Source organism: Triturus cristatus, chromosome 5_1 (assembly GCF_964204655.1).
Source record: "Triturus cristatus chromosome 5_1, aTriCri1.1, whole genome shotgun sequence".
Lineage (NCBI taxonomy): Eukaryota > Metazoa > Chordata > Amphibia > Caudata > Salamandridae > Triturus > Triturus cristatus.
Genome location: NC_140587.1, coordinates 366,979,601 through 366,994,611, shown reverse-complemented (window position 1 = coordinate 366,994,611; position 15,011 = coordinate 366,979,601). Strand labels below are relative to the sequence as shown.

The following is a 15,011-nucleotide window of genomic DNA, read 5'->3' as shown; positions in this document are numbered from 1 at the left end:
TGCAATGTGGGGGGTGGGGCTGAGCCAAACCAACTTCAAGGGCAGGGGGGTTTATGGAAAACCTAGTAGGTTCTTTGATCCCTCGAAGGTGGAGATGTACTTTGACTGTAATCAGTCAGGGCACAAGAGAGGAGAGTCTGCACAAAGAATCCCCCAAACTGTTGGGCAGTCCCAGGGGATTGCTAGTGTAGGTGTGGGAACAGAGATTGTCCCAGAAATAGGGAAGGGTTTGACAGAGACAACCTTAGGGTCCTTGGGTGGGGTGGTTATTGCAACCCTGACCGCCTTGATTTCCAGCATGAAGCGGTACAGGCAGAGGCCTAAAATATATGGAACTGAGGTAAAGGCTCTGAGAGATACAGAAGCCACCGTGACTATGGTCATAGAGAATCTGGTTTCTCCAGAGCCTGTCGTACCTGATGTGTATCACCAGATAACCTATGCAGACAGCAGAGCCAAACTCCATGGCATTGGTGAGTTTGGAATGAGGAGGTGTTACAGGCCCTAAGAAGGTAGTTGTGTCTCCTGCACTCCCGGTGGAGTGTCTACTGGGAAATGATCTTGAAGCTCATGACTGGTCAGGGGTGTAGAGAATGGTCCATGCAACGATGCTGGTGCTCCTTTAGTGGGTATGTGCTCTGACCATTTCACAGACTATCGAGAAGGGAAATGCTAGGCACTTGGACCCAGCAACAATGGGTCAAGTGTACACCAGCAAGGAAAAGGGCAATGGGTCTCATGAGCCAGTCCAGATAACTCCAGAGGTGCAGTAGGAATCTGATCCTGATGGGGAGGATCTGACCTCTGAGGAAGAGGCATTTAAAACTACTTGCCAGGCCTTAAACTCCCCTTTTATTACATATGTCACCCCTAAGGTAGGTCCTAAATAACCCTAAGGGCAGGGTGCTGTGTAAGTAAAAGGTAAGGCATGTACCTTTATGTTTTTGTGCATGTCCTGGTAGTGACAAACAGCCTATTTTATTTTCACTTTTATGAGGCATCCCCCCCTCATAGGTCAGCATTGAGAATTCCTTAATACACTTTTAAGCTGTAAATCCTGATCTGAGAAGACTAGCTTTTCATGTTTCATATCTTTGGAATAGTAATGATAAATCCTCCTTAAAGGTGAAGTTGGATTTGACATTACTGTCTTAGAAATGCCTTTCACTGCAATTACTGCTCTTTGTGCCTGGCAGCCTGTCTCCAATACACATCTGGGCAGTTTGAAAGATACACATTGTGCATTCCTCTAGAAGGCCATAAACACAGGAAGATGCGGATCATCTGCATTCTGAGCACTCATCTGTCTTCATTATGCATTCTGATGGGTCTTCCTGGGAAGGGAGGAATAGGAGGGGCTGACAATTACAGTTCATTAGGTAGTGTCCTGTCCACACACAGAGCAGTGATTTACTCCCCAGGATTATCCTGGCAGACAGGACTGGGTTGAAAGGGATCCTTGTGCAGAGAGATGCTTTGAAGTCACGCCCTACATCAACGGCACTTTTAGGTATAAGAACTGGGTCTCTGACCCCCTCAAATCAAACACTTCTGGATCTTGAACTAAACCTTTGTAAAAAGGACTGCTTAAGGTACTCAACTGGACTGCTAGTCTGAAAGTTCTGGTTTTATGCTTGTTGTCTTGCTGCCTGGTGCTCCCCGACTCTGTTGTAAGGAGGGCTGGACCCTGCCTTCCCTCAGAGGGATCTCCAACGGCTTGCTGGCTTGTCTCTTGTTCTTCTGAAGTCTCAGGGACACAAAAGACTTCCAACTCATCACATGTTGCTCCTGGGCCCGTCTTCAACTCGCTCCTGACTCCCAAGAGGCATCTATACCATGGTTTTTGGGCCCCTGAAATTGAGCTTTTAGGCCCTTTGTAACAGCAAACAGGCCTGTTTTGTCTCGGACTGCGCTGCTCACTCGAAGGATCAGCGGAAGCCGCCACAACACCGTCTCCTCACACAGCAAGCATCGCCAACCTCACCTGCAAAGGACCCATCTGCTGTCCGCGATGCCCTGCTGAATATTTGCACCCACAGGATCATTTCTAGTGATGCTCTACTTGCCCCCGGTGACTGTCTGCCCTGCGACTGGCACTCTTGGCTCTGCTTGAGAAGGATAAAACTTCAGCAGGACCTGTTTGGAACTGTATCCAGCCCGCGCACCATCGTCTTCTGCCTAAACTTTGGATTTACCCAGGTCTAACACAACCTCAAGTTACCTTTTAGCACTATTGACTTCTAAGCACTGTTTTTGGTTTATACTTTAAAAATATTTTTTAAATATGTTACTTCGGTTCTACTTATTGGATTTCTGTCATTATGGTGTTGTTTTATTCATAAACATTTAATCTGTCTCTATATATGTAATCAATTTTTTTAACCCTTTGTGGAGTATTTTTGTGGTGTGTTCATTGTGTTACTGGGTGTCTGTGTTGCACAAATTCCTTACACATCGAACTTACCCCATGACCAACGTAGCCAAATGGATGAGAGACAACCGCCTCAAATTCAATTCTGCCAAAACAGAAGTACTGATCTTCAGGGAGAACACCTTCATATGGGGCCACAGCGGGTGGCCAGCAGAACTTGGACCGACACCCACACCGACAGACCAAGCACCCAACCTTGGCATCATCCTTGACCGCCAACTGACCATGAAATGACAAATCAATGCAGTTGCCTCCTCCTCCTTCCACACCCACCGCATACTTAGCGCAATCTTCTAAAGGACCCCAATCAACACCAAAAGACCGTCACATAGGCTCTTGTCACAAGCTGCCTCGACTACGGCATTGCTCTCTGCATAGGAATCTCCTCCCAGCTCCTCTTGAAGACTCTAGACCATACAGAACACTGAAGTCAGACTCATCCTGGACCTCCCCAAATGGATCCACATTAGCCAACACCTCAGAAACCTCCACTGACTCCCAGTCCAGAAGAGATGCCAATTAAAGATCCTCACACATGCCTACAAATCTCTGCTTGACCAAGACCATCCTCCACCAACCACCAACTGAAATTTCATCTACCCACAAGACACCTGCACTCCACCTCACTCGATTCCGCACACAGTCCCGCATCTGACACAGCCATAGCGGGGGCCGCTCCTTCTCCTAAGTCCTCGCTAAGACCCGGAACGACTTGCCCCTCCACCTCTGACCAGCACCTTCAAAAAGAAACTCAAGACCTGGCTTTTCAATAGGGACATGGTACCCTCAGTGCCCAGATACCCTTAGGTATCAGTGCTGTATTATAAAAATGCAGATTTATTGACTGACACAGTGCCTCCTTAGATAAGCCTGACTGCTCTCTGCCAAGCTACCATAGGGTTAATACAGGTTATCTTTATGTGTGTATCTAGCTCACTCTGACTAGAGTGGTGGTTTGTTCGTGTACAGGGTACATACTCTGACAAACAGAAACCTAATTTTTAACAGTTGGTCCTCTTGTCCAATCCCCACTGTGCGTGGCCAGGGCCATGGACAATGGAATTTGGCCACACAGTGGTTTGGGTTCAGGGTCCGAGCACATGCCCTATGGCTGGCTTGCAAGTAGCAGAGATTAACCACATGGACGGTTTGCTCAGGTCGTTGTAGAACTGCGCCACTCGCTCAAAGGATCAGCATGAGCCACCACAACATTGTCTCTGAACGGGGCTCTTGCCTCAGCTTGAGAAGGTAAAACTTCCGCAGGACCTGTTTGGAACTGGTTCTGACCAGTGTTTCAACACGGTCGGCCTGAACTTTGGATTTACTCCGGTCTAGCATGACCTAAATTAATCTTTTAGTTCTATTGACTTCTAAGCACTGTTTTTGGTTTATTTTTTAAAATGCATGGCTTCGGTTGAACCATTTGAATTTTTGTCATCTTGATCTTCTTTTATTCAAAAAATATAACCTATATTTGTAACCCTGAGTGGAGTATGTCCAGAGAGTGTTTTGAAAGGTGAAAAAATAAATGATAATTGGATGTGGTATATCATCAAAGAAACAAAAAAATAACTAAAAAACGTTGTTAAGTGTAAGTAATGGTTTCTTTTGATCATAAGATATTTATGTGTTTAAAACGCCTCAGAAATTATTAAACTTAAAATCCCTCTGAAATCAGATACTACCTCCTGTGATGGGAGTGTATCTATTTAAAAGTAGAAACTGTCTCTCAGAGAGAGACAGACCGCCCCTTGCGAATGTGGCACTCACCATTGAGTGAAGCAGATAATGATTCAGGGGACTGCCGAAGGCTCCCTCTATACCAATCATTGAAAATAAACCCTATGTTTAATGGAGCCCCTGTCTCTTGGGTTCTATGGATATTAATACCAGTATGGAGGCTTGCTGTACATATTTAGATTTGTTGAGATATATAGAAAAGAATACTGTATCATTAATGTTAATGGGGAGGATGTTGGCAATCGTCCTGCATGGTCATCTTGTGCTACAACTCATTGGTACATCCATTTCAATGCAAAATGAAGATCTGGTCGCTCTAAACATCCATTGCCTTTCATCATGAATTTTTCTCTTTTGGGCCCGTAATATATAAGGCAAATGCTATTATATTTTGGAATCAAAATTGACAAAAAGTGTTCATGCAGGATAAGCGTCACTGGGAGTCTTCATCACAATAGACAGTCACATGCATTGTTTTACTTCTGTTTGTCTCTATTTCTAGCTGTAGATGTTATTTACATGTTTAGGTCAATTATCCTATTTCATTGGCATAATGTTACTTCTGAAAACCACATATAAAATGTTTTCCCTTTGCAGCTGGGCAGAGTGCCAGGGTCACACAAATCCAACCTTATTATGGGGGCAGGAATGGAGCTGTGCGAATCACCATCTCAGGAGAGGGTGAGTTACAACAAATACTGCCATTAATAATCCTGGTGGTTAACCAACAGGATGTTCACGAATTTCATGTGATTTCATAGCAGTAGGCCAACAGATGGTGCATAGTACTAAACTCTCTACAAGTGTATTTTGTCAGACAAGTTTCCCAATCATTGTAGTCAAACGAGATTCCAAGTATTCCCTATAAACCAGGACACTGGGTACTTTGTTTACAATGTAAAGTTGGCCTCTAATCGTCTTTGACTCAGGAAATACTTGGCTGAGCAACCAAGGCCTAGCTCAAAGGAGTAGTGTCTAGTGAGAGACTAGTTACAGGATAACGCAATTATCAACAGTGAAGTAAAGATTTAGGGGCCGATTAGGATTGCGGGCGGACTTTAGTCTGCCCGCCACCCTAGCGGTGCTGGGACCGGCCGCCAGTAATGCGGTGGTCCCGCACCTGCAATTAGGATGCCACCGCCACCGTGGCATCCTCCATTCCCAGCATTGTGGTGGGTGGTGCTCACAGCACCGGCCGCCACAATGCTAGGAATGCACTGTGTGCATTGTCATGCACAAGGTGACAGGCACCGCAAGGTGCCTGCCACTATGTCCATGACAATGCAGGGGGGTACCATAGGTACCCCTCATTTGCACCCCTCAGCCCCCCAATACCCTGGGGGCCCGCAACGGGCCCCCGAAAGCAGACTCCGAATGGCTTTCAATGGCGGGGTCTCATGCGGGCGGTGTCGATCCGCCCTACATCCTAATCAACCACTTAGTGAATAGTTTGATTATTTTTTAATAGGAACAGAAGTTTTATGAAACTTCAGATAATATAATATAATATAGATATTGGGAAATTAATATCTAAACAGAGAATGAAGCAAACCAACAAAGCAATGTGACAACACAAAATAAATACATTAGCAACACTAGGAGCCTCCATTACATTCTAGATATATACTGTTTGCAATCACTAACTGATCATGAACTCTGCTGTTCATAATAATTTAAGGGTATGGAGGAAGGCAATTCTCCCCCTAAACAGTGCTGCCATTTATGTTGTTCAGATCCTCCACTTGGTTGTGCTGCTAGTAAAATTACAATACCTACGCCATGTAATTGATGTAATCTGTGAGGAATGAAAAGAAGCTTGTAGCGGGATTGAAGCGACTGTCTGAATGTTCCTAGTGAAGACTTATTAGATGGGGAAACAAGTCTTATTTCCACATTTAGATTTAGGCTTGACCGATACCTAGAAACTCAAATAGTAAAATCTGGTCATTGAATCCTTATATAGTGGAGACAGAACTTGCAACTCAAAAGGGGCAGAATTGTGTATCAATAACATGGGGAATTGGGGAGTGGTTGTATTGCACAACTGGCACACACAAGGACCAACCAGGGCTCCTCTCTTCTTCTGGGTCTGGCTAGTATGCAAATCATATATCAGCAGGTTTAGAGTTTTAGAAGTTTAGGGTTTAGAGTTTTGGAAGGCATAAAGAAAATCAATTATTAGATGTATAGTAGGACAATTGATTAGCAATTGTAAGGATTCTTCTTTAATTGGACCAAAGGCCCTCCCCCCCAGAGGTGCCATGCTTTATTCTCAGGTGTGTTCCTAGCTGGGCAAGTTGCGAGTCCTTTTTGTTCAGTGGGCTACAATAAATGAGGCACTTGAAGGAGATTTAAAAAGAAAAAAATTGTGCTTTTATGAGTTACTACATTGCAGGACTCGTAATTTGTAAAGTTACCATTATGTAAGCTATAGCGTTTATTGTGATTCTCTACGGTAAAGTTCAAATGAAATATACTTAGAAATTAAGAGAAACTATTAACCCTCATATCCATAGTTAACTTGTTTCTGCAAATACAGTGTGCTACATTCATCACACCATAGAGTGCCTAATGCTTATCTTCCTGTATTAAACCTTAATGTAGCAGCTTGGCAACATCCCATGGCCAAACTGTTCAAGTGAATCCCAAATTTGCATAAATCCAATAAGTCAACGTTGGCAGATATTCCTCTCTCGGTGAGAATGCTGAGTCGAAAGGGACGTTCACTTGTTTCCAAAATGCATTGCAGGCTGTAGTGTTTATGTTTCGCCTTCAAATACAATCTCTAAGAGCCTACCCTGTTACAAAATCCTGTGTGTTGTCTGCAGATGAATCTAGGAAATTAAGGAGCAAGTGCAAAAAAAATGGGGAATGGGCAATGGGGATCTCCCATCTCACGGTTCCATGTTTAAAAATTGATGTAAAAAATATGGTTAACAAAAATATCGCTGTAAAAATATCGAATACAAAAATATCGACTCCCTATACTTAAACGGGTAAGTACAATAATATCGAAACAAAAATATCGAAGTCAAAAATATAGATGTAAAAAATATTGACTTAAAAATATATATAACTTAAACAAAATATATTAAATAATATTAATATTTTTAACAAAATAAATTACATTTAATACATATTTTAACTGAATATAACAAATAAGCTTAATTTTAAAAAATATAAACACAAAAATGTGTACATATACTTACTTAAATACATTTTATTAACTATTATCTTTAATTTATAAACTTTTAAAATTATATAAATATAAAATATATACATATATCAATAATATAAAATAAAATATAACATCCTATAATTAATTAACACATTAAACTATTAAAAAAAACACATACATTTCACAACACAATAATTACAATAGCAGGAAAAATGTTGGATAGCGAGGGGTAAAAATTACTATTCCCACTCCAGTGTGTGCAAAAGCAGGGAAAGTATTGGATAGCGTAGGGGTAAAAATTACTATTCCCACTCCAGTGAGTGCAACAGTAGGGAAAGTGCTGGATAACACACCAATAAAAAAAAAACTTCAACATTATTATTAAATTTAATTTCCATTATTAACATGAATAATATTGAAATTTAAATATGTTATCAATACAAAATATAATAAACATTCATTAATTACACATTGTTTAACACTATAATATCCACAACACACACTAAGATGAATTGCACAATTATGAATTACTAATTAATTTATACAAATTAATTAACAAATAATTAATAATTCATCAATAAAAAATAAATTACTTCCCACCCTTCCCACCATTTACACCTATAAACACCACAACACACACCTAAAAGTAATTAAACAATGACCATAATAAATTGATAATTAATTAATTTAAATTAATTAGCAGCTAATTATCACTCAATTATTAATAAATTAATGTGCACATTTAACTCAATAACATCACAATTATACAATTATGAATAAATATAAATTATTGAATACATTTCATATAATTAAATTACTTCCCACCCTATTCCCATATAAACCCACAACCCGCTATGGAACTAAAAACGCAAAATTCTATTTAAAAAAAAATATATAGATATATTAACTACTAAAATGTTAAGAAATATAATAAAAATACAATCAAATCTCATACAAAATACCAAAATATATAACATTAATAATAATTCGATATTTATTACAACTATATTTTTGTAAACGATATTTTTGCAATCGATATTACTTACCTAACAATCAATATTCTTGTCCACGATATTTTTCCTATCAATATTTCTCACCCACGATATTTTCACCTCGATATTTCTGTACATCAATATTTATACATCGATATTCTTGCTCTGTACCCTATCTCACATTCACTATTTATTTAAAAAGTCTGTTTACGATTTTTACAGGAGCTCTGAATGTCATTGTGATCAGTCACTTGTTTCCGCTCTTTCTGATGTGTGTTATCATTATTAAAAACTCAGCTTAGTGACAGTTAACAAACATTCGCAGTCATTAAAAAAAAAATGTAGCATGTTTACCCGAGATCACTGAGGAACTGCATCATTCAGCTATATCAGAGGTTGGAAGACCAACTTGGGTTCTTCTAATCCCGGGGTACATAATCTCTATCACCAGAAATTACTAAATTAAATATTTGGGAGTTCTTGGGATTGGGGGAACTCTCACATTTACTTAAAAATAGAAAAATACATAAGAACTTCAGTGAAAACATGTATGAGATGGTAAAGTTAAAGTTAGTCGGATACTTTCATCCTAATTTATTATATTCATCTGTGATTTGCAACATCCTTGTATGTCTACTACAGGCACTGTATTCAAAAAGTTATACACGTAAGTGTATATATTATAGCCTTAGAGTCTGAAATAGTGGTCATTAAAGGATGCTCCAGCATTAAACAATGGTTCTGTCGGGAATTCTCAATTTCTTTAGAGTGTTCACAGCACATATAAATTACATGTAATCAATGAGCAAAAAAAGAGGTAACACACACCAATAAGAGATTTCAATTGGTAATTTAAAGGGATAATAGATATTCTAGGCTGTTGTGATACATAAAGCGAAATATGGGTGACTTGTGGTGAAGAAGTGACATGTGGTGATAGATAATATAGACAGTACACTACATAAGTCAAAGATAAATGGGTAATCAATAGGGAATGGTACAATTTCTGTTTTAGTCCTTATTATTTTTCACATATGCTTCACGATCCTTTATAAATTAAGCTGTAATCAGAAGCGTTGTGTAGACATATAGGATGCGTCAACATTTCGACCCCGTGTGTTGCGCAAAATCTAATAAGCGTAACGTCGAGTCTTCTTCAGGACAGTAGGGGTATACATCCCAAATGCAGATTTTCAAAAATATCTGCGAGTTTGAAGGATGTCTCTGTCAAGTGGGAGTCCTTAATATTCTGGTGGTGGTAGCCTTGGATGTTTCAAAGGTCATTCGGTTAGTTGATAATTTCCTCACATCGGCAGGATTGAAAGATTTAAGCCAGTCGGGTGATTTACGCGATCTGGTGTAGTACTTCTCTCCGGCTCTCCCGAGTGCTAAGGAAAAGAGAATTCTTTTGAATATCCAGTTGGATTTCCAGGCGGAATGTTTGATTTAAAGGAGAAGCAACACTATACCTGTGCCTTCTGTCAGCTTATGAACCACAGTGCCCCTTCTTGCATTCCTCCCTAATATTTAAATTTTTAGAACTCAGTACCGATTTTCACTTTACTTCTTTACTTTATTCCTTTTCCAGGACTAATCGTGATGAACTCATTCCGTTTATGCTTTGGTGTTCCTTCCAAACATAAACTGGATGAGATTATGCTTGGTCCCTTAGTGTAGCCTCTTTAGGCTCCCTGTCTCTGTACTCTTAGGATGCTCCTTTCTGTCTGGCTGTTAGACTTGGCATCTTTTGGCGTGTTTCCCCTCAGTTTTTGCTCTCTGCCTTCCCGGTTGTTACTCTGTTTTTGCTGGTGTAGTGTTTCTGCACACTTTTTGCACTGCTGATCAGTGGTAAAGTGCCAGTGGTCCTGTGGTAAAGTATGTTATGGATTGGTGTTTCCATGATTGGCTGTTTGGTTTTCTTGTCAGCCCCTAGTAAAGTGCACTGAGTGTGCCAGGGCCTGGGAACCAAATGCTACGCGTGGGCCTGCAGCACTGATTGTGCCACCCACGTGAGTAGCCCGGAAAAGGTATCGCGGACCTGCCATTGCTGAGTCTGCACGCAGTTTGTAACTGTAATTTTGACTTGGTCCGTGCACACACTGGCCAGTCCTTAACCTTCCCTTTTCTTACATGTCAGGCACCCCTAAGGTAGGCCCAAAGTACCCCTGTGGGCAGGGTGCAGTGTATGTGAAAGGTAGGACATGCCCTGATGTGTGTGGTTGTCCTGATAGTGAATTACAGCCCATTTCGTTTTTTCACTATTGCAAGGCTACCTGTTCCCCATAGGACAGAATGGGAAGTTTGTTTATAACATCTTATAAACATAACTGGGCCTGGGAACTAGGTGGGAAAATAACATTTAGTATGCCTGAACTCAGAATCTAACGAAGCATCTTTTAGTAAAGGTGATTTTTACATTCTGTGTTTGAAAATACCACTTTTAGGAAGTAGGTATTTTCTTGCTCAGTCATCCCATGTGCCTCTGCTGGAATGTGGATTGCCTGTCTGGGTTGTGGACGACAGATGGCTAGGAAGCAAGGGTGGCTCCCGATAGTCTAGGTAGGTCAGGAAAGGGCTGAATAGACCTGGGCTACGATGGGGGAAAAGGGAGGAGATTTCCTTGCACCTCAAAGGGCCTGGTCTGCTTCTGACAATGCCGCCTCCACCCCCTGCCGAGAAATCACACCAGAGAAGGCAGAACTTGTTCTGGATGGGCACAGACACCCTCTGCCTTGAGGATCAAAGGATTTTTGGATACAAAAACTGGGACCCAGACCCCTGAACTTTAGAACTCATCTGAATCAAGAAGACTGTCAAGACGAAGAGCTGGAGAAGCTGTGAGGAGGAACTACCACTTTGCTGTATGCTTTGCTGGGCTGACCTGCAGTGGCTGCTTCTGTCTTGGGCAGTGAAAGGCCTGGACTGGACTTTCTGCAACCTAATTTGTGAGTCTCTCCAAGGGCTTGAGGTAGAGCTTGCCCCCTGTTCATGAAGTCTCAGGAACAACAAAGACTTCAAGCACTTCTGCCCGCAGCACTGGGGACTATGGGCCCGATTCACAGAACTAACTTAAGACAAAATCCTAAACTTACTACCATTTTGGTATTCACAGAAGGCACTTACTCATTTTGGTATTCACAGAAGGCACTTACTCATTTCGGTATTCACAGAAGTTAGGAGTCCTAACTTTAGGACTCCTAAATGCCTTCTGTGAATACCGAAAGTCTTAAAATTAGGATTTTTCTCAGTTTAGTAGTAGTATAGTTAGGACTCCTAACTTTAGGACTCCTAAATGCCTTCTGTGAATACCGAAAGCCTTCAAATTAGGATTTTTCTCAATTTAGTAGTCCTAAACAGGACTACTAAATTGAGAAAAATCCTAATTTTAAGACTTTCGGTATTCACAGAAGGCATTTAGGAGTCCTAAAGTTAGGACTCCTAACTTCTGTGAATACCGAAATGAGTAAGTGCCTTCTGTGAATACCAAAATAAGTAAGTGCCTTCTGTGAATACCAAAATGGTAGTAAGTTTAGGATTTTGTCTTAAATTAGTTCTGTGAATCGGGCCCTCTGTGTTTTGTGCTGTACCAGATGAAAAGCAACTCTACGACGTCTACGACGCCGCTGCCGACTCCGTGTCCTAAAGGCACCGCAGAGGGCACCGCCGCACTGCAACCTTGGTCTCACCGACGGTGCCTGTTGATGCCACCACCGAGCCGCTGCTTGCACCGCGACCTGTGGGCACGGCACTGCCTCGCTTCACGCCAAAGCTTGGACACCGCACAGAGCACTGCCGCAATTCTGCACCGCGACCTTGGTCTCACCGACGATGCCTGTTGATGCCGCCACTGAGCCGCTGCTCACACCGCGACCTGTGGGTACCGCACTCCGCACTGCCTTGCTTCACAAGGACTCCTTGGCCTCCCGGACGCCGCCACGCCATATCGCAGACCATTACGTGCCACATACTAGTCCATTTGGCCTATTTTTTGATCTTGCCAGTTTGAACTTGCTACTTTGTCCCTGGAAATTGCCTTTGAGGAGGATAGGTTGGAACTCTACAATGTTAGGGAATTGAAATCCATTTGCAAGAGCCTAAAAGTCCAAGTCAGAGGCCTCACTAGGAAGGACGAGCTACAAAAGGCACTGAGGGCCTGGGTATCAGCCAGAGATGCAAGTGGGCAATCTGGTGATCTTAGTGGAGAGGCGGAGGGGCCTATTCCTAGGGTGGATGTGCTTTTGGGAGGGGGTAACCCTTCAGTCCAGGCAGCAGTAGCCTGTCCCCAGAGGAGCTGGAGGGCAGGCAGGAAGCAAGGAAGTTCGAGTTGGAAAAACTCAGGATGGAAAGTGAGAGGGAAAACAAAATAATAGCCATGGAGGAAAGGAAGATGATGTTAGACCATGAGCAAGGTCTTAAGGAGCTGGAGCTAAGGAGTAGGCCCGGTTCAGATGGTGGCAGCAACTCGTCAAGACAGGCAGACAGAATTGTGCACATCCCTAAGAATGTGGGCAAGGAATTCAAGAAGGGGGATGACATACAAAGGTGGTTTCTGGGGTATGAGGCAGCAATCCACATGAATGGGGTCCCTAAGGAGAATTGGGGAGCAGGATTGTGGCCTCTCCTCCCTGAAGAAGCGAGGGGCACTTTAATAGCTTTGGGAAAGGGGTATCACCTCACCTATTCAGACATGAAGGACGCCCTCCTCACTAAGTATGATCTTACTCCTGAAAAGTACAGGGATCAGTTCAGGTCCAGTAAGAAGTCTGATGCCAACACTTGGTTGGAATGTGTGGATGTGTTTTACCAGTCACTGGATTGCTGGGTGAAGGGCAGTAATGTGACAGATTATCAGGAGCTCTACAATTTGATTGCATGGGAGCACTTGTCCAGTCTATGTTTTGCAGACCAGCGCCAGCACCAGTTGATAGCTGACGGACCCTAGGAAGCTTGCTATGGAGGCGCACTGCTGGGTGAGTACCAGGGTCCACAAGAAAGTGTTTGGGGGAGACTCAGTCAAAGGTGGGCAGGGTCCCCAGCAGACAAGTGGAGGACAAGGGTAAAATACTGGAGTTCTCTAAAGGGCCCCAAACTTACACCCAGGTTCCCATCCCCGGGGTAATAGGAAACAAGGGGTCTCGTCAGAAAAGCCTGCTGAGACTGGCCCCCACAAATGTTTTGCATGTGACCAGGTGGGGGACCCCAGGTGCTCCAAGGGGGCACAGCCACCCACTGGTGGGCAGTCCTAGGTGTTGGATAGTGTAGCGCTTGGGTAGGAGGAGTACCCACAGGAGGGTGGGGACCCCTCAGAAATGACCCTCGTCTCACTAGGGGACAGTGAGATGGTTCCGGGGACCCAGGTGCCCCCTAACACAAAGAAAATAAGCACCTGGGTGATCATCAATGGGAGAAGGGTAGAGGCTCTCAGGGATACTGGAGCCAATGTGATCTCACTCCGGTGTCACCTTGTCTCTGAGGAGCAGGTAGTCCCCGGGGCATTCCACCAAGTAATTGCAGTCGACAATTCAGAGCGCCAGTGTCTGGTGGCGCTGGTTCCCTTCGAGTGGGGGGGGTCGCCGGTCCCTTGATGGTGGTTGTGAGCCCTTCCATGCCTGTAGATTGTCTGCTCAGTAATGACCTGGAGCAGTCCTTGTGGAAGGATGTTGAGCTCAGGTCCCACTTGGAGATGCTTGGGTTGCCAGAGTGGGCATGTGTGTCCACTCGGTCCATGGCAGCCAGAGAGAGTGATCAGAGGGACATGGAGCCTGAAACAGTGGCCCAGGTCCCTGACAAGAGAAAGGACCAGGGGCGTGGAAAACCGGCCCCCGAAGTTCCCACGGACCGGGAGAAGGCGGACCTTGAAGGGGGTGCCCGAGTGCCTACAGGGGAACAGGTAGCCGAACTGGGGAACATCTCTGAGCTGACCCATTGGCAGCAAGAAGGGGGTCCTACCAGGGAGGAGTTCTGCTGAGAGCAGAAAGAGTGCCCTTCTCTGGAGGGTCTGCTGCGGCAGGCTGCAGTCCTAGCGACTGGTGATCAGTACGGATCAAATTGGATCTACTGGGAGAATGATGTTCTGTATAGCGAGCCTAAGGTCGCTGAGCCTGGGTCTTCCTGGACCTTCCTACTGGGTCTGGCTCACGACGTGCCTTTGGCAGGACATTTGGGGCAGGACAAGACCTTTGACTGGCTTGTCACCCACTTCTTCTGGCCCCAAATGCGAAGGCAGTCAGATGTACATTTCCGGTCTTGCCAAACTTGCCACGCAAGTGGTAAGAGTGGGAGGAAGGTCAAAGCTCCACTCCAACCGTTCCACGTTGTTGGGACACCCTTTGAAAGGGTAGGGTTGACATTGTGGGACCACTGGATCCCAAGACAGCAATGGGCAACAGGTACATCCTGGTCTTGGTGGACCATGCCACCCTGTACCCAGAGGCAATCCCTCTCAGGACAACGGCGGCGCCAGTGGTGGGCCAGGCGTTAATGGGGATCTTTTCTCACGTGGGGTTCCCCTGAGAGGTGGTTTCTGACTGGGGGACCAATTTCATATCAAAGTATATGACATCCCTGTGGAAGGGGTTTGACATCACTTACAAGTCACCACCCCTTACCACCCACAAGGTAACGGTCTAGTAGAAAGGTTCAACCAGACCTTAAAGGGCATGATTAAGGG

The 15,011-nt window shown here is 43.7% G+C and overlaps 1 protein-coding gene across 2 annotated transcripts in view; it reads left to right on the top strand.

Annotated features, from left to right (window-relative positions):
* The window catches only part of LOC146830895 (fibrocystin-L-like), a 1,171,295-nt gene that overhangs the window by 51,861 nt on the left and 1,104,423 nt on the right, over positions 1–15,011 (top strand). For both annotated transcript variants that reach the window (XM_085605085.1, XM_085605086.1), the window contains exon 3: positions 4,769–4,852. In XM_085605085.1, the coding sequence (XP_085461211.1) occupies positions 4,769–4,852 (84 nt within the window). The remainder of the gene's footprint in view (positions 1–4,768; positions 4,853–15,011) is intronic.